Genomic DNA, 23,297 nt, shown 5'->3' with positions numbered 1-23,297 from the left:
CAACTTGGAATTTCACTTATTGCTGTGACAGAAAGGCAATTTCTTTTTTTGCAAACAGCTCTCAGACACGCACTGCGGTTCTCTGTTGCTTATTTACATCAGTTTTAGATACATAAATAAATTAATAATAATTTAAGGCTCTATTGGCCTGGGCCATAATCCATCCCTGTACCCAGCGTTTTCTGACTGAGCTTGTAGTTGTCTCCCCTATTTGACTCCATCACTTTTAAGAAGATTTTCCTCACAGTGCACTTGAACTTCAACAGAAAGCTAAGTAGGGTCATAGCAAGTAAGAGAATTGGAGTGTTCTGGGCTTGCATGCGTATGTGTGGCTCAGCTGACATGGAGTTAAAGAGATTGTGTGGCGTGACCTTAGGTCTCAGCTTTAGTGAAGGAAGTTTAGCACTGGCACAGCCCGGTCCTGACCCCTGTCATGAGGGATTTCTGACAATCAAAGTATTTAAGAGCTTTCCCTCCTATGGGCCTCAACCAAACACCTTTCCGTGTCGGCATGACTGGCTGGGATTGTCTCTGATCCAGGGCTGGTGGCGGTAATGCTGCTTCCTGCGCTCCTGTAATCTCTTAAATTCCCTGACTGCCCTTTTTCTAAGCTTTCAGTTAGAGAGAAGTATGACCCTTTCAGCCCACTGTAAAACAGCGCTCACATTGTTGGCTGAATTTCACCAACAGGGGGCAATGTTTGTTCGACCCCAGGTCAGGTTACGGTCAGGCTGAATGTCTCACTTTCTCCATCTACACATACACGAATAACAGCGAACTACAGATGTACAGTCAAGCGATCCTACTTATATTATTGTTTTTGCACATTCCTGCTCTACATGTGAACATAGTGCATCCTGATTCACTCAGCCCCATCTGCACAACCTCACCATGTCCCCAGTTCACACTCCTGATAGTTTTCAGGAAAGGTCAAGAACTGACCATTTGTGTGTGTGGAAGCGACCCTGCCATCAACTTCATAGCCAAAAACTCTGATAATGACTCCAAAGCCACAGTCCCATCAGTCACACTCGCTTCCTCGGTCTCTCTCACCCGACCACAAACCATCTTTGACACTCAGAGGGACTTTCAGTGTTGATCGTAAACTGTTCGGCCAAGTTGATACGGGAGAGTGTGGTTGACCGACTTCACATTTGAACCCGGGGGAGTCATTAACTCGACCTTTGACCTAAATTTTGTCTTTATCTATCTTCTGTAGGGCAATTCTATAGAGCACGCCACACTACCGGTGAGTATGTTTGCAGTGTGGTCTAACTTCAGCTGTAACCTTGGCCATTTCTCGTCACAGTACTTCCGCATGCTGCCTGGTGTTCATCTGACCTACTCATAGCTGTTTGGATGCATTTTAATGCTTGTTATGGAACACAAATGAGGCGTCTGAAGCTGTGACAGTAGTGCTTTTTTTGTCCCTTAGGTTCTTGGTATTTGTTTGTAGACTTTTACCATAAAATTCAGATAATAATTGGTGATTTTTGTGCGCCTTGCTTGCACCGATAACGTTACCTTGCGTAGATTTTTTTGCAAAGTAAACAATGCTCTTAAAGTGCGACAGTAGATGTTTGTATAAAACTGTGAACCGACAACTTAAAGTATCATATGATGGCAATTTATAGTTTTTCTTGATGGAACTGAATGACTGGCAGGGCACTTTTGCATTGTGGAGCCGCCTATTTGCCATAACATTCTGTTTCTACATGGTGGTCTGTTCATAGACTGACAGTCTCCGGCAGACATTTTGAGTGTATTTGCTATCTGATCCATAAAACCTTTGTGTGCAAGCTTAATATTCATTGTGTCTCTGTTGCATTAAGTTGTCATTATTGAGCTGATGTTGGCAAAATGCTCTGAAAATGTGGCAGCTCATATGAGGAGCTTTATCTTGTAGTGTCTGATGCAGCCATAACATAGACGTCCACCCTATCTGCTAGTAGAATTGGCTTTGTTGGTTTAATTTGGAAGTGGTTTTGTTTCAAAGTCTTGATTTTTGCTGTTTGAAAGTATCAAGCTCTCCCATTTTTAGTCATGCTTACTTTGCTGTACATCTGAAGGAAGCTGAACTCTGTACAGCTTCATCATATCATCAATTGTTGCCGTTGCTCGTGTTGCCTTAAATCACCAACATTGAATGTCAGTGACTTACACTAGCGTTAAAAAGTTTGGGGTCAGTACGATTTTGTTTTTGACAGTAAAGACATTTATAATGTAACAAAATATTTTTATTTCAAATAAATGCTGTTCTTTGGAACTTTCTATTTATTAAAGAATCCTGAAAAAATGTATCACGGTTTCTACACAACATTAAGCAGCACAACTGTTGTCAAAATCATCAATGATAACAATAAGGAATATTTCTTTAGCACAACCTATTAGAATGATTTCTGAAGGATCGTGTGACACTGAAGACTAGAGTAATGGCTGCTGAAAATCAGCTTTGCCATAACAGGATTAAATTACATTTATAAATATATTTAAACAGAAAACAGTTATTTTAAATTGCAACAATATTTCATAATATAACTGTTTTTACTGTGTAAATAAATAGATCAAATAAATGAGCATAAGAGACTTCTCTCAGAAACATAAAAAATAAAATCTTACCGACCACAAACTTTTGACGTGTTTTTCCATCTAAGTTTCATTCTGAATTTATACCTTTCATTTTAAAAATTGCAAAAACAATCCATATAAAGCAGCCTTTCCATCTCATCTATTCAAGTAAACAAAATCTCATGTCTTCATACAGAATAAAACATTTATCCTCCTCAAATAATTTTTAATGCAAATTTTGGAAAAGTATTTATCATTTAGTGTTCCAGCATTTTAATGCTATATTCCAAAATTTGCATAAATATACTTGAACGTCTAGTGTGAATGAGGGATTTTAATCAAGTAGGTAATCTTTGAAAAGCCTTCCAAAAAGTCAGAGCCACAACTGCTGTTAGTATTTTTATCACACACAGTATCGTCTGATTTTCTGAAAATTTTACCTGGCTTTTATTAAAACCTTTACAACAGCTCTTTTATTCATTTCCAAAGCAATGTGTTAAAATGTTTGTTGGATTTTTTTTATATGCTTCCTGGCCCTCTGTAATGTAGCTGTGGAAACCCTGAGGTAACAGAAAGGCCTTCCATATCAATCTCATCAAGCACCTTGTAAGGCGAACACTATTTGTCATTATTTACTTGAAGCCTGATTTGAGCTCCAAACTCATTGGCCTGCTGTCTTTGTTTTCCCTTTGTGTTTGTGAAATGCTGGAACAGTGCAGCATGGTGTCGGGAAGTCCAACACATATTATCACCCTTCCTCCGACCAGAGTGTAATCAGCGCAGACAGGCATCGGTTTTCCTCGAGCGATAATCTCTGCTTCTCGTTAGGATGTCGTGAGTGTACATTCGTTGTTTTTGCAAACAGGGATCGGTGTGTGTTGCATAAATAAGCCGGCGCGTTTGAAATATGAGTGCATTGAGAGAGCCTACACACTCCATGCTGAGTTTTCTCAGGGGTCCTCCGCATGTGGTGCGTGTTGAGGCCGTTTGTAGAAGTGTTGTGACGTTTCAAACATATTATTATTGTTATTAAGAAATCTAACCTTGGCCCAGTGTCCAGAACCCCTTGTTCTTGTATTCCTCCTCCTCTTTATCTCTGTTTCTTGCTTTATTATTGTTTCTCTTTCTGTCTCACTGTACCATGTGTTCTGTTTATTTTGACAGCCAATTGCTGTTGAGTATTTTTTAATGAGGGCTTTGATGAGCCTTTGTTTAATTAACTGGAGACTGGAGAGGAGGAGTGCAAGCGGCCTCTAACTGTTCACTCATTGCACCCTTTCCTACTTTCTTTCCTTTTTTTTGATTTTCGTTCCCTCCTTTGAGCCCCTGAGCTAATTGTTAACATCCCCCTGCCCTAAACTGTAAAACAAATGTGCTACTGTGAGAGGGGTGTGCCACACGAAGCAGAACTGTTTAAATCAGGCCCTAAACACATATCTTTGAACGAAGGCTCTAACGTTTAAGTGTTGAAAGTAGCTAATCTGTTCAGATTTATACATGTAGCCGGGATTCAACCATACATGTATTGATTTTGTGGGTTTTAGTGAAAATGGCCAAATGGAAGGAGCTTTGCTCTGCAACCAAGGAGGAAATTGTTCAAATAGTTACATTTGGTCAATTGTTTTTGGATATTGCTCGTGCTGGATGTGAATGGTCACAATGTCAACATAATTATTTCAAAGCACAGTGAGACCACTACCATGCAGAATGTAAAGTGTTGTGGCTGGTGAGCATTTTTACAGAAGGATGAAAATCACCTGAATGTGGGACCACCTCAAAACAGCTTCAAAAGATCTGGATAAAACGTGCAATTGTGAGAAACCTCCAATTTCATCTTGAACTGTAAGCCAACAGCTACAAGAGGCTGGATTGAGAGGTTGTATAACAGTAAAGAAAGCATTTATTCGTTTTATCAACTGCAATCAAAAAGAACACCTTATATTTGCCAAAGAACATAAAGATTGGAGTATGGAAGATTGGAGCCATGTTCTGCAGTCTGACAAGTAAAAATGTATCAACCTAGCTTTGTATGCTGTCAGGTATTTTCGTAGGAGATGACTGGAGTGTTTTAATATTAAAAGCATGCGTGGTGCACGGCAGGGGACCCATGTCTGCAGCAGGTGTTTGAAGTTGCTGGCTCTTTGAAAATGGACTAATACTTGGGAATCCTGCTGAACACTATATAGCCAAGTATGGAGGATCTGTTTGGAGAGCAAATATGTATTTTCTAACATAACGATCCCAAACGCACCACGAATGCAACAAAGTTGCGCGCAATAATGTGTTCATGCTCAGCATTTTGAAGTCTTCAAGTGGCCTCCTCAGTCCCCTGACCTTAAAGCCATTGAAAACCTTTGGGAAATTATAAATCCTGAATTGTGATAAGTCATGCAGATCTTCCAATGAAGCTCAACTTTGAGAAGAATTTAAGGAGGATTGGAAAGAAGTTAAGCACGACATATGTGCAAAGTCAATACCCAGGAGAATGGCTGCTGTAATGAAAAAAAAAAGAACCAACAAAATATTAATAACTGATTGCATTGTAGTCAATGTATTCTGTATTTCTTGTGGGCTTTTTGTTTTTCTATGCATTTTTTTTTGCATAATACTATAATACCCATATTCCATGATATGCTGGAGATTGCCTTTCTTGCCAAATAATTTTGTCATTTTACCTTAACCAAGTTTAATCTATTCTTCTTTCCAATATATCATTCTTCTCATATTTTGATTGGTTAATTGATCCTGAAGGGTCATTAAAAGCAAATATTTTGCATATTTGGCTTGGTCTCTTGTGAGTGTTTCCACTTTTCTGCACGTGCTTTGGAGTTCTCAGTTGAAATTTGGTGTGGTAGCACACTACTTGTTTTCTTGTATAATATAGTGTTATAAGTTGCTTTGGATAAAAACTGAATTATAAATCAATCAATTTCAGTCTCTCTCACATGGTTTCTTTCCTTTTGTCCAGTATGAATGTGGGTTTCAAAAGTTTTATGCTTCTTCAATTAAGCAGCAGTAAATATGAATGCACGTATAAATGGTAAATGGTAAATGGACTGCATTTACAGTATATAGCGCTTTCACAGACCCAATGGCCACCAAAGCGCTTTACAATATTGCCTCCCATTCACTCACTCATTCATTCATACACCGACGGCGGTGTCAGCCATGCAAGGCGATCCAGCTCGTCGGGAGCAGCTGGGGTTAGGTGTCTTGCTCAAGGACACCTCGACACTTGGTCAGGTGGAACCGGGGATTGAACCACCAACCTTCCGGTTTGTAGACAATCTACATGAACCACTGAGCCACTGCCGCCCCTGAATGAATACAGATATATCAATATAACGAAATAGAGAATCTATTCACCCCTGCCCAGATTGTGCAATCCTTGCATATGACTCTTGCTCACCACATTTACAAATGCCTTACTCCAATCAGACCAAATGACTCGTGAGTGATGAGAATGTCCCCAATAGGAGACAGGTACCCGTGTGTGTCTTCATTCCACCATAAGGAACAGAAACAACCCTTACTCCTTTGGCCTCTGTGATTTATTATGGCTATTAAACATACAGAGACAGGAGTCCGGAAAACAAGTGTGTTTATTTTTTAATCACTGCAGTGCAGTGCATGCACTCTAATCATCTATAATCACCTAGTTAGTGCTTCAGCCTGATTAGTGGCTGACTGAATATGACTGCAATGTGTGTGCATATGTGTAGTTGTGCTACGTTATATGTTAAGTGTCACACTGAACGCACAAAACCGTTTTCTACTCATTATATCCATGCCAACTGTAGATTAACACATAGGCCATAGGTATTTCAGAAGCTGGTGGAGATGGATTATAGCAATTTCACATGGGGCCTGACCCCACACAGGACACAATCACACGCCTCCATCCTCTTTTTGGAGTGAGAGAGGAGGGGAGAGCTTTTCCTGTTGACCCCACCTGACCTGAACCATTCAGGTCTTTGTCGGTCAGGTGCGTGTGTGTACTTTATACTTTAAATGACTGTGTACAAAGAAGCTGAAGTGAAGTTCACAGCCATATGGCCAGCTGATGTTGTGTTGACGCCAACCCTCTCCAGTCCTTGCCCTCTGATTCTGTAAGAACAACCTTATGTCGGGGCTGTTCTGCTGCAGTTAGATCTTGTGCTCACAACATACGGTGACCCTGAAAAGTATTTAGAAACTTAAAACTCTATGAAGTTCATTGCATTAGAAATCTTAATATATAGCAAAGTGCCATTCATTTTGTAAAAAGATGGATAGCACAAGTGCAAAACATGTCACTTAATGAAACGTGTCCATAGTTAATGTAATGAACAACCTTGGAATAGTTGGATAGATGTGGTTTAGAAAAGTGCAGTTAGCTGAGAAGTGGTCTAGGTTATGTATTATTTTATTATTTTATTTATTGATTTATTTTTATTTGTCCCCATCACAGTCCTTAAGGCCTTTAAGCTGTCAGAGACCGAACCTGAGCATTAGTTAATGCTAGTAGCTTCTAATTTAAGAAATGTCTACAGTGGAATTTCCATGTGAGATGGAGAGAGACAGAAGAAGAAGAAGAAGAGGAAAGGATGAGATGACTGAAGCAAAGAGGGCATTGTCTTGCTTTCTGTTTTTCCTTCCATTCTCTACCCATCACACATGGACAGAAAAGGGATAAAAAAGACCTCTCATTCTCTCTTATATGGATTTACTGTGTATTCATCCTTCATTTCACTAGATTTATTGCCCGAGTGTTTCCAATGTGCAGGAAGTCCTCTTGTATAATGGTGTTTTGTTTTTATTTTTTGACCCCATCAGATAAAAATCCCACATAGACTCTTGGCCCTCCAGTCTGCTGTTTTCTTTCAGGTTTAGTGTCATATTAATAGCTTTGGATCTCCCCTAAAGTATTAGCCTGATTGTCAGGAAGGCGCTGGACGGCAGACAAGGGCATATTTGAGGTTTTCGGCTTGGAGCTTGAATTGTGTGTGTATCAGCGTGTGTGACGGTGAACGTGTGTTGATGTTTAAACAGCACTGCGGTTCTCCCGGAATAAATATGCACCATAGTGCTGCTAAGCTCCCCTCTTTATGTTTGTGAGATTGCATGTAAGCATTGACTCTTGTGGTTGTAAATACAATATGAAAAGTATTTCTTGTGTGTGCTCATGGAGACTACATTAGAGACCAGAATGATGCAGATTCTGACTATGGAGTGAATGAAAGGATTATCTTATGATATTTAGTTGGACAGGGACAGGGAGGAAAGAAACATGTAAACAATTAAAACAAATAAATGTCTATAGTTTTACCACCTATTGGAGAGGGTTATGCTGTGTGAAAGATACTAAGTATGTGAACCTCACATTTCTTTTTTTCTTTTTTTTCTCTCATCTCTCCTCCTTTCTCTAGGGGAAGGTGGCTCAGACGGCATGTATGTCAGCCTGTAAACACCTTTCCACCTCCCTGCTGCAGCTGCTGTTGGAGGCTGATGTCAGGCAAGTGTCTATGGGAGCCCTGCAGCAGTTCAACGTGGACGTCAAAGAGTGTGAGAGTAAGTTTAAGTAAAAGCTCAGTGACATATTCATAATCCTCCTTAAACCTGATTGCATGATTGTACTTCATCTTGGTGTGGCCCAATTTTAAATTTCCCACATCCTACTGGAGACTTTTAATCAAGCCACAATGCTGTGTTTGCTGTAACTAACTTCTTATTTGACACCCATGTGACTTTCTGAAAGACTAAGCTGAAAGTTAGAGGAAAAGGTGAGAAGAGAAGGGTATGCATTTTTTGCTAGCATCTGAGATTTGTCGCTTGGCTCATCTCTCCTCACGGCTTTGCGTGTGACCACAGCTAAAACTGCCTTTGAGCATCTAACCCCGTATGGTTAATGGATTTCCCTTGATCCTCAGCCAGAGCACGCTATCGCACATAGGTCACAGAGAGGGAGAGAAAATAACCCTAGTCATATAACGGTCACATCAGTTACACTGTATGACACCTTTTTCTTGTGGTTTGCTTTGGTTTACCAAGCAGCCTGTGATTACCAGTGATTACTTTCATTTTTTGAGACCCCCTGTTTATTTGTATGCCTCAAACCACAAAACTGAGCTTTTTAATCAAAATGTTCTTTTCAACCCCCCCCCCATGCTCATACTCTCATTCCGTTTGAGACTTGGTGAATGAGGTGTTTACCTTTTTTGGAAGTTTCACGGTTGGGTCTTAGGACAAAATGGAAAACTAAAATAACTTCTTAAAGATGTAACCACTTGAATGCACAGATGATGTGTCTGTGGTTCAATCTATCAACAGTTTGGAAGTGTCTGCGCTGTGGGATAGAGAGGGAGGGAGATATGAAGGCACGATGAAGAGAGGAAACGATGAGGATCAGTTTGGAGAGTTTCAGAAGGGTTGGAAAATATATTTCTTTGCATAAAGCTTGATCATAAGCAGCCCCACATTTTTTTTTTATGTGTAATGTTGAATATGGGTAAACTGTGGAGTGCAGGTGAGTACTCTGGCTGCTGCATTTTGAATGTATTGAAGTCTGGAAATAGCTTTAGAAAGAAGAAGGTCATAACATAGTCGTGATGTGTAGTGTTGAAGGGGTGGACAAGCATCTTGATGGTTTCACTGTCATAAAAAATTAGCAAAAATTGTACAACAGCTCGTCACTGGGGCAATACCCTATTTGGGACAACTTTGTACCCCTAAAACATGCACATAAGAACCTTTAGAGTAATAATATTTTTCCTTAAGGTACTTTAAACCTTATGGGGTAAGTACAAAAATGTCCCTTTCAGTCCTTTACACTATAGTGTCAAGCTGTTGTACACCTAATTATGGAGTGGGTATAAAGCAGTTTTAGCATTCGAAGTTGAGAAAGGGGTCTAACAAGAATATATAAAGAGTTAAGTCTTAGCAGGGTTTAATTTAACTATAGTAGTGTTTAAAAATAACAATAGTGTATTCATTATTAGTTCACATTCACAATACCTAATGCTTCTAAGAAATTGAACTTTATTGTAAAGTGTTACTGCGTTTCATAATCTGTTATCTTATGATTGGGTATTTTGGGGTAAGATTGGCCATTTGGGTACTTTCAGGTACAACTGGACATTCAGTCATATAATAATCAGTCATATTATATACTAGAATGCTTCCTAATAACTTTCCCCAATTAAATCATCATACCACTGCATTATTATCTCGAGCCCACAAGAGGCTCTGTTAAACTGACATTGGTGTCTCTCTCTCGTGTCTGCTGCGCCTCTTTGACCTGTACAACACCAGGAGCGAGCGATTGGACATTCAAAGGGAGAGGGCGTCAAGAGTTGCTTCCTGTTCAGTTCAGCTGGTTTAGGGTAGCATAAAGGTCTTGACAGCATTTCCTTGCTTATCCCTTGGGAGGTTTCTTAGTGTAGTCAGTAACAGGGCTTTATACTGGAATGTGTGGCAGTTAGGTGAAAGCCTAGAGGTCCCTGTTCTTGAATCTTGATGAGATGTGCTCTGACACGCGTCACGTAAACCATGCTGCCTTTGCCGCATTTCTCTCTCCTGTAAAAAGGCGAATGGGGAAGTTCGCAAAATCGACAAAGTCTCGGGCTGAGACGCAGCAACAAAAGCGCGAGGGTAAGCAGTCGCTGGCTCAGCGTTTGCGGGGGTCAGAAATAAAGATGGCAGGCGTGTAATTTGCGTGAGAGGCAAGAAAGGCACGCAGCATCACGAGGTGAAAGGGATTTCTTCTGGCCCCGGCTTGTTTTGTCTCCGCGTGTCAAATGTTCCGTTTTTTAGAATGGTGAAGCTGCTTGTTTACGGGTTCCCGTCCAAAGGCACAGAAAGGTCCAATGGCCCTCAGAAACCTCTACAACTCTTGCACTCCCCACACACCCCCAGCCCATTGGCTTTTCACAAGTGTTGTCGGCCCCTTTGCTAAGTACCACGCCACTGGTCTGGGAGAGCAGCCTCATGGGAATCGCCGTCAGGCCTCAGGTTACGGGGTAAAGGCTGCCCCCTCATCCCCACACAGCCCCTCTATCTGGCTTGTCAGATCAACGTTGGGGAGAATTAATGAGAGTTTGATGATGATTTTTTCCACCGAATGGGCCGCACAAAGCCAGTGGCAGACCGAGAGACATGACTCTGCTCTGAACCACCAAACGAACCCTCCACCCCCTCTGCCAGCACCCCCAAAACCTTCAAAGCCCCCTTCCATTTCACCTCCCCCGCCCCCACTGAACCTCCCCCTGTCCTCCCCTTGTCCCGGCTGTCATCCGTCTGCCAATCTCCCGCTCCATGGCGAATTCCCTGCTCTCTTTATCCCTCTCTCTTTCCCACAGGGTTTGCCAGGGCCGGCCCGGTGCCTGGCTTCCAGGGGGACACTCTGCTGCTCGCCTTCATCGACTTGAGACAAGTAAGTCTTTGTTTTTTTCCACTCCTTTTTCTTTTCTTTCATTCTTCTTTCCCCTTTCTTCTGTTTTCCCCTGTTTACCCCTCAACATCCCCCTCCCTTCTTTCTCTTATTTTCCCCTTTACTGTCAAACCCAACCCCCTAAACCTCCACGCTAGCCTTAGTTTTGTTTGAAGGTTTCCTCCAATGTGTGAGTCTGTGTGTGTTTGTATTCATATCTTTGGTCTCAAGGCCCGGTCTGATATTCACCTTTGAGTGGTTTTGTATTTACCATTGTGGTACAGAGGTGGCCTCAAGACCCCCTTCTTTTCGGTTTAAGGTAAGATTTTTTTAGATGGTTCTTTACGAGTCATCTTATCCTACTTGCACCTCTGCACACTTGAACATTGCGGAACTGGAGCCGCTGATAGAAAACGTTGGCCTGTACCATTGCTCTGGCTTGAAAAACAAAAACTGAAACACACTGAGATCATCATCAAGGTGATTTTGCAATCAGAAAGACAACACTCCAAGGCATTATTCTTTTATCCCTATTATTTTTGTTTAGAGGACATTTTGAAAGTACTTTGGTTGCACTGAATCGATTTTGTTACTGCAGTTCATTGAATGTTCAGTATTATGTTGTCGGAGCCGTAGCCTAGCAGTTAACATGCATACTTTAAGTTCAGACATGTACCTTATGTTGAGACTATTTGTAAGCACCTCACAATTAAATTCTGAATCAGGGAGTCATGATCCATTTAAAGGATTAGTTTACTCCAGAATTAAAATTTCCTGACAATTTACTCACCCCCATGTCATCCAAGATGTTCATGTCTTCCTTTCTTCAGTCAAAAAGAAATTAAGATTTTTCAGGAAAACATTCCAGGATTTTTCTCCATAATATAGTGGACTTCAACGGGGACCAACGGGTTGAAGGTCCAAATTGCAGTTTCAGTGCATCTTCAAAGGGCTCTACACGATCCCTGTTGAGGAATAAGGGTCTTATCTAGCAAAACGATCTTTAAAATTTTTAACCACAAATGCTCGTCTTGCACTAGCTCTGCAATGCACGTCCACGACTTCACTCATTACGTAGTCATGTTGGAAAGGTCACGCGTGAAGTAGGCGGAAGTACTGACCCAGTGTTTACAAAGCAAACATGCAAAGACTAAGTCAAACGCTGATGAAACAACGATGTCGGACGATTTTGAATTTGGAGGAGAAAATGAGATGGAGTTTTTGTCCTACCCTACCTTTTCCGCCTATGTCACGCGGAATCGTTCCAACGTAATTACGTAATGCGTGAAGTTGTGGACGTGCATCGCTGAGCTAGTGGAAGACGAGCATTTGTGGTTAAAAAGTACATAAAGTTTTATTTTATTTTTTTGAAAATGACTGATCATTTCGCTAAACAAGACCCTTATTTTCACGTCAAATGAAAGTAAAAAAAAAAAACGACTCGCAAGAAGTATGTAGCGTATTCGTGTTTGTCAATTCCGAGATCTAGAGGGAAACAATAACGTGGGGTTATAAGGGTCCATATTTGGGACCCCCTCCCTTGTTGCCGAAGTGGCCAACCTGGGCGGGTGTCAGGGACTGAGAGGGGATGATGGATGGGCTGGATGCTCAGGGAGTACTGGATGAATGAGGTGACAGACAGTGACAGATAGCTCTTTCTTCCACTAAAACAATTCCGTTTTGTCCCGCCTGCCATCATGATGCAGTGCCACTTGTTTTCCATTTAGTTTTTTTTTTTTAGTTTTTTAAACCTGACTTCACCATGAAAGCGCTTGTGTGGTTTTGCTTTGTTTTGTTTTTTAAGAGAGGAGAAAAGAGGATGCTGAAGAAAAGAATGAACAAAATAGCCATTTTGCTTTTTTTAATGTCATGTTTTGCTTTTGAGCTGTCATGATGCATGACTCTCTACAAAGATATCTTTCATTATTAATACTGTTATTGTTATTATAATTTCAATAGCATCCGAAGTCGGTAGAGGTGCAGACTTCTCTCAAGAGGTGGCTTTTTTAAAGGGGTTGTTCTGGTGATCAGAGACGTCAGAACTGTTCTGTCCCTCTGCGTGCCTGGCCCTGAATACGCCCGATAAATCAACCTGAAGGGCCCGTTTGTGTCCCGGTCTCCCGGGTCCTGGGATGGGGCTGCGGGTCAATCCTTCTGGAGATAGACAACGAAAAGGTCCGGAAGCTCTGGGAGGGGTTTTGGTGAAAGGCTGGAACCTGGATTCACTCTCCTATCTGAAAAGACAAGAATACAAAAAGAAAAGGACATCCAAATTATGCTTCAAAGTGCTTTAGACAGAGAGGAATAAGAGGATGGATGGAGGATGACGTGACGAACGACTTAATTCTCAGACGTTCTCATTCATTATTACATTAATCTTTACTCTTCAGCCTCATTCATATAGCGGGGAGATATGGTAGTGCTGTTTGGAGTGCGAAATACGGTTTTGTTTGATTTTGAAACAGAGTTACAATTCTTCAAACAAAATGCCTACCTGGAATTTTATGGTGTCATAGCTGAATTTTCAGAGTGGGTTCATCTGTTATATGCAAAATGAATGTACATAAAGCAAAAACACATGAAGGATGACATTTAAGGATAGGATGGATATGATGTAATTACGTAAGATATGACATAAGAACTGGACTTCAGACACAATCAATTGTCAGTCTCAAACACTGTGTTTAAGTGGACTTCCTGTAATTTGACATTTCAAAATGTGAAGCATATAGAGGTGAAAGAAAATACTAAAGACAGATAAAAACCTGTGTTTGACTTGCCTTCCAGTCTTTTTTTGCAGGTTTTCCAAGATTTTCCAAGAAAAAAGCAACAGATAAAAATTAGACTGAGGAATCAGAAGGAGACATTATTATAAATGGTATGCTCCATGCTGCAGTTCTATATTTAGGAGTCTTATATTAGCAGATTAGGGAAGGTTTGTGGTGATGGGAACCCTTGGCTGGCCTTGGTGTGGGAGGCCTGCTGGCCTCTGTGGCGAAGCTGGCCCCCCAGCAGTGCACGTTCTCGGGGCTGCCGCATGCCTCAACTCTTGCGCTGGATCTTCTGCCTTCCCAAATTCCTCTGAGTTCTAAGGGGTGGGGGTGGAAAGAGCCTGCAGCCAGGCTTTGGTTAATGCGGAGGCCTTGATGGCGGAACTGTTTTTAGTGTATGAAGGGGTGGTCTAAGTAGAGTTTGGCTAGATTTGACTAATTTGATGGTTAACTGCATATGGTTTTTGTCTGTCTTTATCTGTCTGTCTGGCTTATTTATTCATCTGTTTGTTATTTCTGTCCGTATAATCTTCAAACTTAAAGGATTTAAAAAATATTTTTTTTATTTTTGTTTTGATTTTACAAATCTTTCAAACAAGACTTTGTCGTGCTAACATTCAATATTGCCTTTAAAAATGCTTTTCAAGTAAAAATTTTTTGCATTTCAGTTCATTTTGATTCTATTTTACATTCAAATTTGATATTGTGATTTTGCATTCATATTTATTACAAATTCACTTACTGAATTTGAATTTTTAAAACCATTCTCATTTCAGTTATGATTGGTGCACAAACCTGCAGGGCTCAAAGTAATGTGGTGCTCTGGTACAGGTGCATAAAAGCCTCCATTTGTGTCATCAATTGTGTTGATGGTTGAAGGTATGAGAGACATTATTTACATACCCTGCTGTGGTGTCTCTCCTCCCCACAATTCATGATTCATTCTAGGGCACTGCATAGAAGTGCAGAGGGGGCGGGATACATTTTCCTGGTCCCGTGAATTTAGGAACCATGAGGCTGCTAAGCATTCCTGTGGCCTGTCCACAGGCATTATCCTAGTATTCCTGGAACGTTGTTAAAAGGATTCAATGTAAAATGCATTTCCCCTCTCTAACCCCTTCCATTCCTTTCTCCTAGTCCTTGGCGGTGAAAGCCTAACACCAGTGACACCACTAGAGGCTTATGCTTGCATCCTTCTGAACCATATGGGCACCTTCTTAGTGTCCATACAATTCTAGCTAGCCAACTGCAGCTGTGTCTGATTTCTTTTACCTCTATTTCTTTGTCTCTGACATCACTTTTCTCTTGTGATTGTGATAACTCTGTTCTGCTGTCAAAGTTGGTTATGTTGGTTTAAGTGTGGTTTGATGCTTGCACAGAAACGAATGGTTGAAATGTAATCCGTATAATGTTCTGGCACCATCTGATGATTTAATACTCTCAGGGTTATTTTGGAGTCTGTTTATATTCCTTTATATTTTTATGTGTGTGTTTGGTAATCGCTAAACAAACTCAGAGTCCGCTAGTGACCCATAGTGAAAAAATGTTGTTCCGGCAACAGGGTGCAAGGCGGGGACATGTTGGCGAGCCAGAAATTTGAACACCACCACCCCCTCCACCCCGAAAGGAGTTCACTGCGGTTTAAGAAAATTTGCTGCTTGCTCCCAAATCTCAGTCAGCAACCTTCTCTAGAGAGTCAGGGAATCTGGAGAATGTTCCTTCAGTTATAAAGACTTCTTGTAACAAAATGAGATATTTTGTTCGTCTCAAACTTCAATCTGTAGTTCTTACCTGTGTAGGCGATTTGATGATATACATTTTTTCTTTTTTCTTTAAAGGTACACTATGTAACATGTTTTTTTGTTTGTTTTTTCCCCCAAAATTTATATAACAAATCCATCTTCCAAACCGCTTTTTTTTATTTATCCTGAATCACTACGGGATGCCTATATTCGGACTATTTTAGACAGAGTGGGACGCCAACCGCTGCAGAGTAACCCAGTATATATACAAGTACAGTGGGGAGAACAAGTATTTGATACACTGCCGATTTTGCAGGTTTTCCCACTTACAAAGCATGTAGAAGTCTGTAATTTTTTATCATAGGTACTCTTCAACTGTGAGTGACGGAATCTAAAACTAAAATACAGAAAATCACATTGTATGATTTTTAAGTAATTAATTTGCATTTTATTGCATGACGTAAGTATTTGATACATCAGAAAAGCAGAACTTAATACTTGGTATAGAAAGCTTTGTTTGCAATTACAGAGATCATACGTTTCCTGTTGTTCTTGACCAGGTTTGCACACACTTCAGCAGGGATTTTGGCCCACTCCTCCATACAGACCTTCTCCAGATCCTTCAGGTTTCGGGGCTGTCGCTGGGCAATACGGACTTTCAGCTCCCTCCAAAGATTTTCTATTGGGTTCAGATCTGGAGACTGGCTAGGCCACTCCAGGACCTTGAGATGCTTCTTACGGAGCCACTCCTTAGTTGCCCTGGCTGTGTGTTTCGGGTCGTTGCCATGCTGGAAGACCCAGCCACGACCCATCTTCAATGCTCTTACTGAGGGAAGGAGGTTGTTGGCCAAGATCTCGGGATACATGGCCCCATCCATCCTCCCCTAATACGGTGCAGTCGTCCTGTCCCCTTTGAGAAAAGCATCCTCAAAGAATGAAGAATTTCCACCTCCATGCTTCCCGTTTGGGATGGTGTTCTTGGGGTTGTACTCATCCTCCTTCTTCCTCCAAACACGGCGAGTGGAGTTCAGACCAAAAAGCTCTATTTTTGTCTCATCAGACCACATGACCTTCTCCCATTCCGCCTCTGGATCATCCAGATGGTCATTGGCAAACTTCAGACGGGCCTGGACATGCGCTGGCTTGAGCAGGGGGACCTTGCGTGCGCTGCAGGATTTTAATCCATGACGGCGTAGTGTATTACTAATGGTTTTCTTTGAGACTGGTCCCAGCTCTCTTCAGGTCATTGACCAGGTCCTGCCGTGTAGTTCTGGGCTGATCCCTCACCTTCATCATGATCATTGATGCCCCACGAGGTGAGATCTTGCATGGTGCCCCAGACCAAGGGAGATTGACCGTCATCTTGAACTTCTTCCATTTTCTAATAATTGCGCCAACAGTTGTTGCCTTCTCACCAAGCTGCTTGCCTATTGTCCTGTAGCCCATCCCAGCCTTGTGCAGGTCTTTTTTATCCCTGATGTCCTTACACAGCTCTCTGGTCTTGGCCATTGTGGAGAGGTTGGAGCCTGATTGATTGAGTGTGTGGACAGGTGTCTTTTATATAGGTAACAAGTTCAAACCGGTGCAGTTAATACAGGTAATGAGTGGAGAACAGGAGGGCCGGAATTCTTACTGGTTGGTAGGTGATCAAATAATTATGTCATGCAATAAAATGAAAATTAATTATTTAAAAATCATACAATGTGATTTTCTGGATATTTGTTTTAGATTCTGTCTCTCACAGTTGAAGTGTACCTATGATAAAAATTACAGACCTCTACATGCTTTGTGTGTATATGTATATGTATATGTATATGTATATATATATATATATATATATATATATATATATATATATATATAATGTATGTATATAGTCAAGGATCACAACAATATAACATTTGCTGTAAAAAGTGTCCTATAGGGACGTCACGCCATCTTGACGGAATAGAAAATGTTAAACCGCTGGTGATAATACAGCTCGTCGCGAAATATTCATCTATTCTTCTATCATGCCCGAGCGATGCTGTGCAGTTGGATGCGATCAGATACGTGATCATACTAAAGCAATATCTTTATACCGTATTCCAAAAGAAACAAAACGGAGAAACAATGTCAGGAAGTTTTTCTACACATTTAATGCCTGTAAAAAGAACTTGTGGTGCTTCATATGGATCTATGATTCATAATTCCTTTATCTTCCTCTTGTATATTTCTTTTTGTGATGCTAATAAGTGTGATGACATGACGTGAAGAGTTAGCTGACGGCCGCTGCGCTAATAATAGATAGTGGTCAGTGTTCGTCTAAACCAGTGACCGCGACGCTGAAGTGTGTGAGAACAAATGAATAACATCAGTGCGAACCACAAACATTTATTTATTTGGATTAAATATTTTAATCATTCTGTGTCATTTTTCAATTTCAATCTTTTCGCTATTTACATGTTTATGCCCAAAATGCTATAATATTCAAAGTTGACTGTCGTTCTCTACCCTGTGTACATTATTGATTAAATAGCCTAACGTTAGCCTATTTAACATCGTTACAGGCACCTCGCGAGCATTCATTCCTTCAACTATTTTAAAAGACTGGAATAAACACCAGCACACACAAGCAATCTTTTTTTATAGTTAATTTAATAAAAAAATGTAAACCCAACAGGTATGAAATGTCAGAAAGAGAAAAAAAAAACTGTTAATGGGAAGACGAGCATAGGACTGCTACAGTGGATAAATATATTTATCCTATTTATTATTCAGATTGCACAGTTGTAAAGAAAATATATTTATAGGAACATTTCAGCAGGCTCAAGATAATTAATACAGTGACCATTATTCATTATTTTAATCAATTCGCAGCCATAAAACATGTGATAATCTGCATTCTCATGTATGTAGGTGCGCTGAACGCTCTAACCGGATTTATTTTTTTATAGAATATCGAATAGGTTGTGCAATAGTATTCCGTCAAAATGGCTGACACGCGGCTAGGGGTCACGTGACTGAGAGATCCCTATATAGCTGAAAATGTATCTCTAATACAAAATGTATCTCCAATTATAGAATCACTTCAGAAGTTCTGGGTCGGTAAAAACACTAATATTGTGAAATATTATTATAATTTTTAAATAACTGTTTTCTATTTTAATGTAATGAAATGTATTCCTGTGATGGCATGGTTTAGTTTTTAGATGCCATTACTCCAGTCTTCAGTGTCGCATGATACTTTAAAAATCACTCTAATGTGCTGATTTGGTGCTCAAGAAACATTTCTTATTGTTATAAATGTTGAAAACAGTTGTGTTTAATATTTTTGTGGAAACTGTGATTACATTTTAGGATTCTTTGATGATTAGAAAGTTCAATATAACAGACTTTTCTTGGAACAATGTTAAAGTATTTACGGTCACTTTTGATCAATTAAATGCAAAGTTGCAAAAAAAAAAATTATTAATTGAATAATTAACAAAAGAAATCATTCTGACCCAAAACTTTTGAACAGTAGTGGATGTACCCTATTGTAGTTTTTTAATTTTTTTTATTTAACTCTTGTAATTTTTTTTTCTGATTTGTGACACTATAATTAATCTTCATATTGTTTGTGGTTTAGGAGGAAGTTCACCAGTTCAGAGAAATGACTAACGGGAGAGTCCCATTCAAGGAATACTTGCAGTATTAATGTATCATTTGTTTCAGACAGTTGCCTAACATGTGCCAACATGCAGGCTTTGGGGGAAAATGGATTTAAACATAGCATCACTTTCTATTAACAGTTTCTATTTGAGGAAAACTGAAAGGCTAAGACCTTGCACTTTGAAAAGTCAAAACGAAAGCAAACTACCATTAACATTGATTAATGATGAGACACAATGTGATCATTATTGAGAAAGTGGAAATTCTGGTTAATAGATGAGGGAGCATATGGTGCATATAAATGTTACTTTGAAAATCGAAACCGAACTCTATCTAGATGTGGGATTTCCAGCCGTTTCCAATATTGCCATTTGGTATTTCCCTGTCAAGCATATGCCTTTTTGGAGAGTGAATCACTGCAGTAAAATGTCCATCTGCTCTCTGTGGGATTGCTGCTGTTATGCCACCTTCTCTTATACAATCTATCACTACAGTCAACACTGTTCTGGTTGCATACATTTTTGTATTTAGAGAGATAGTTCACTCAAAAATGAAAAATAACGATATTGGACCCATTATATAGACAACAAAATTTAAAAATATATATAAATATATCTTATTTTGTGTTCCAGAGAAGAAAGTCACACAGGTTTAGAACAACATAAGGGTGAGTAAATGACAACAGAACTTCCCTTTCCTTTTTTTGGGTGAACTTTTCCTTTAAATTGCCTTATATTTTGTGCTCTGAAAGACACATTAAGCCATGGTGCTCATGTGGATGATGCAAATCCAATTTCCTACCCTGTCTCCACAAACAAAAGAGCCAAAAATGCTTAAACTAAGATTTAAAAAAATGATTTGTTCCTTAAGGACATTCTATTTCACAGTTAATAAGAATTCCAGTCAGTTTCTTGTCATCCACTGGCAGTTCAGTGACCATGGACCTGATCTGTAAGGTTATTTTCCACCTTTGGAGGATTGGTGAGTGTAAAGACCACCTTTGTCCCACATTCTCTTTTAGTGATGTCATTAGGATGAACCGGAGTGTGTGTTTGTGTTTTTAATGGAGCCTCTCTGTCAACCAGTCTCCCTGAACCTTAACCTGCCTGGTTCAGTAGCTGAGGTCAGGCAGTGAAGGTGCGCAGGAAAGAAGAGAGATTGAGGATGAAACCATATGGGCCGTGCTCTTCTCCTAACCCTGTTCAACTACAGCCTCCCACAGATCTGCTTTTTTGTGGTTCCTTTAGGGAGAGATAGAAAGTTTGAAAGAACCAAGACTGCCACAGAATCTCGATTGTACAAGCAAACCAGCTCTCCCAGATTTTCCTGCCTTTGCTTATGGAAAATATGTGAAAATGAATGAGAAGGAGTGGAAATGTAGGAAGGAGAAAGAAAAGGAAACGACACAGGCAGTGCTCTCCTCAGACCATTTCTCCATAGTCTCCCTAAACAAGCCAGTGACAGGTGTCACAGTTTAATCGTCCCCCATTTGCTTCCTCTCAATGCCCAGTGAGTGTGTCACGCTTAAAGCCATCCCCCCTGCTCTTTCTCAATGGTGTGCTGGTGTGTGTCAGTGAAAGGCCTGTTTGAGGCGCTGTCATAGGTCTCCAGGGGTCAGACGGATGAGCTGCCCTGCTTGTATGGAGTCAGTGAGGGAGCAGATATTCTCCGTGCAGGGGGTTGACATCTCTCTTTGCGGCAGGGTCCCATTCAGCCCTATGAGGATGGCACTGATATGCATCTTCTCTCTCACTCCAGCATGAACACAAACTGTCAACTGATTCTTGCTTCTCCAGCTTACCCTTTTCTTTCTTTCTCTCTCGAATCTTTAAGGATAGTTCATCCAAAAATGAAAGTTATTTCATCATTCCCTTACCTACATCATTCCAAACATGTATGATTTTTTTCTTCTTCTGTGGAACACAAAAGAAGATATGTTTCGGCATATTATGAAAGTCAAAAGGATTCAGATTTGTTCGAAGGTCCAAACATGACATCAAGGTACTGTGAAATTAATCCATACAACTGGTGTATCTGAAGTTACATGATCACTTTTTATGATGAACAAATCAGAATTTAAGCCTTTATTTACTTTCAAATCAAAACCAAAAATTAATCAAATATGGCAACACAAATGTCAAGATGTTTGGCCTTGTGATGTGCAAGAACCAATGAGATTTGACATTAGTTGAAGTTTTTGTTGCCATATTTGATTGTGTTGTGTGCATTGATCAATGCTTTTATTCAATCTAAGAGTAAAAAAGACTTAAATATCAATCTGTTCATCATGCCAAATGATCGTGTTGCTTCAAAAGCATATACCAGTTGAGTCGTGTGGATTAGTTTCATAGTAAATGTAAATGATGACAGGATTTCCATTTTTGTGTGAACTATCCCTTTAAGTTAAACTTTTTCTTAAAATGCTTGGAAACCGTTCCAGTTCAAAACAGGGCTTCCCGTTGTCCAGCTGCAGGACTGGAGCTCCACCACTTTTCAAATGTGTAGAATAGAATGTTTTTGTTTTTGTGTGTGTGCTGATATAGGGGTCATTTATGGGACCCATATATTTGTGGTTTTCCCTCAGTTCTGACCCTTGGTTCTGGTAACTTACACTGTAGGAACACTGTTTTAGTCAGTTTGGATGGATTTAACGTTATTGTGCCTTATGTTCCTTTGTTTAAAAACTTATTTATATATTCTGCTTGTCACGCTATTTAATTTTCTTGTTATGTGGATTTTTGTACAGCTTGCCATTCTGGTGTGGCCTTTGATTACCAAAACCTGTGTACTTGGGGGAGAGAAACAGAGGCAACACAAAGGAAAAATAATACTCTTAGGTAGTGTCACAGTGCTGGTCTGGAGGTTGCACACTTCCAAGAAAAAAGGGTTTGTCATAGATTTATAAGACATCTGATGGTATAGGAGGCAATAATTGGAGAACACAATATCAGGGTAATAGGACAAAGAGACAGGTATGTTTGTTTTTATTGATGATTTTTTCCCTATTTTTATTGTTGATCCCAGAATGAATTACCTGTGTTAAATTTCTTATAATTCTCAACTTCTGAATTGTACTCAACCCTGATCAACATAGTATATTAGAGGCACTAAAATAAGTTGCTTGTCATTTGGTTTTCTTAGAATATAATAGTAATTGAGTTTTAAAAACTATATATTTTGTGTATAGATTATGCTTTAGTTTTTTCAATTGATCTTTTTACACTTTTTTTTAACAGATGCTTTAATCCAAAGCGACTTGCGCATGATTAAACTCTCAAGAAACATACACATTTTTAATGTCATCCCATGATGGAACACTTATGCATATTTGATCTACAGGATGAAAGCCGTGCTCTCCTGGAAAATGCTTTTTTTTGTTTGTTCAGATGCACATAGAATCATCCTTTTTTTAACACTACTTTCATATACATAATTAATACTACTCGGCAATATTGTCGTGCGTAGTCATTTTAATGTTTTTATGCATGTTTGCTGCAAACTTCAGCCATTGTAATATGTAGAGCACACAGCTGACAACTCTTAAAGGAACACTCCACCGTTTTTTGAAATAGGGCTTATTCACTTTCTTTCCTACATTTAGATAGGTGGGCAAATGCATTTTTGTCTCAGTGCATGCATTGTTTTAGTTTGACAGGGTCGGCGCTAGCTTAGCTTAGCACAATGAATGGAATCCTTTGTTGCCAGCTAGCATGTCCTGAGTAAAAGTGATATAAATTTTTTTTTAAAATAGGGTTTATTCACTTTCTTTCCTACATTTAGATAGGTGGGCAAATGCATTTTTGTCTCAGTGCATGCATTGTTTTAGTTTGACAGGGTCGGCGCTAGCTTAGCTTAGCACAATGAATGGAATCCTTTGTTGCCAGCTAGCATGTCCTGAGTAAAAGTGATATAAAATTTTTTAAAAACCCACCTAATTACTTCTTGTGGCCTGCGTATTCACAACAAGTACAAATAGTGATGCAGATTAACACTAGGCGATTTCCTAGGCAGATATTGACTTATATATTAAGGACTATATTAAGGGGAAGCACAGGCGAAGCACTGCTACTTGGGCGTGATATCTCTGTGCCCAAGTAGCAGTGCTTCACCTGTGCTTCCCCCTAATATAGTCCCAAGTCAATATCTGCATAGGAAATCGCCTAGTGTTAATCTGCA

General features: G+C 39.9%; 1 protein-coding gene across 2 annotated transcripts in view; it reads left to right on the top strand.

Moving 5' to 3' along the window:
• The window catches only part of exoc6b (exocyst complex component 6B), a 98,844-nt gene that overhangs the window by 60,042 nt on the left and 15,505 nt on the right, over positions 1 to 23,297 (top strand). Inside the window, exons 19-21 of one of the 2 annotated variants that reach the window (XM_082158842.1) lie at positions 1,220 to 1,249; positions 7,977 to 8,118; positions 10,905 to 10,978. In XM_082158842.1, coding sequence (XP_082014968.1) covers positions 1,220 to 1,249; positions 7,977 to 8,118; positions 10,905 to 10,978 — 246 coding nt within the window. The remainder of the gene's footprint in view (positions 1 to 1,219; positions 1,250 to 7,976; positions 8,119 to 10,904; positions 10,979 to 23,297) is intronic. The other variant, XM_082158843.1, reaches the window with a different exon arrangement.

Source organism: Leuciscus leuciscus (genome assembly GCF_965113295.1).
Source record: "Leuciscus leuciscus genome assembly, chromosome: 2".
In the NCBI taxonomy this organism is placed as follows: domain Eukaryota; kingdom Metazoa; phylum Chordata; class Actinopteri; order Cypriniformes; family Leuciscidae; genus Leuciscus; species Leuciscus leuciscus.
Note: the sequence above shows the minus strand (reverse complement) of the source record. Positions and strands in the feature narration are given on the sequence as shown.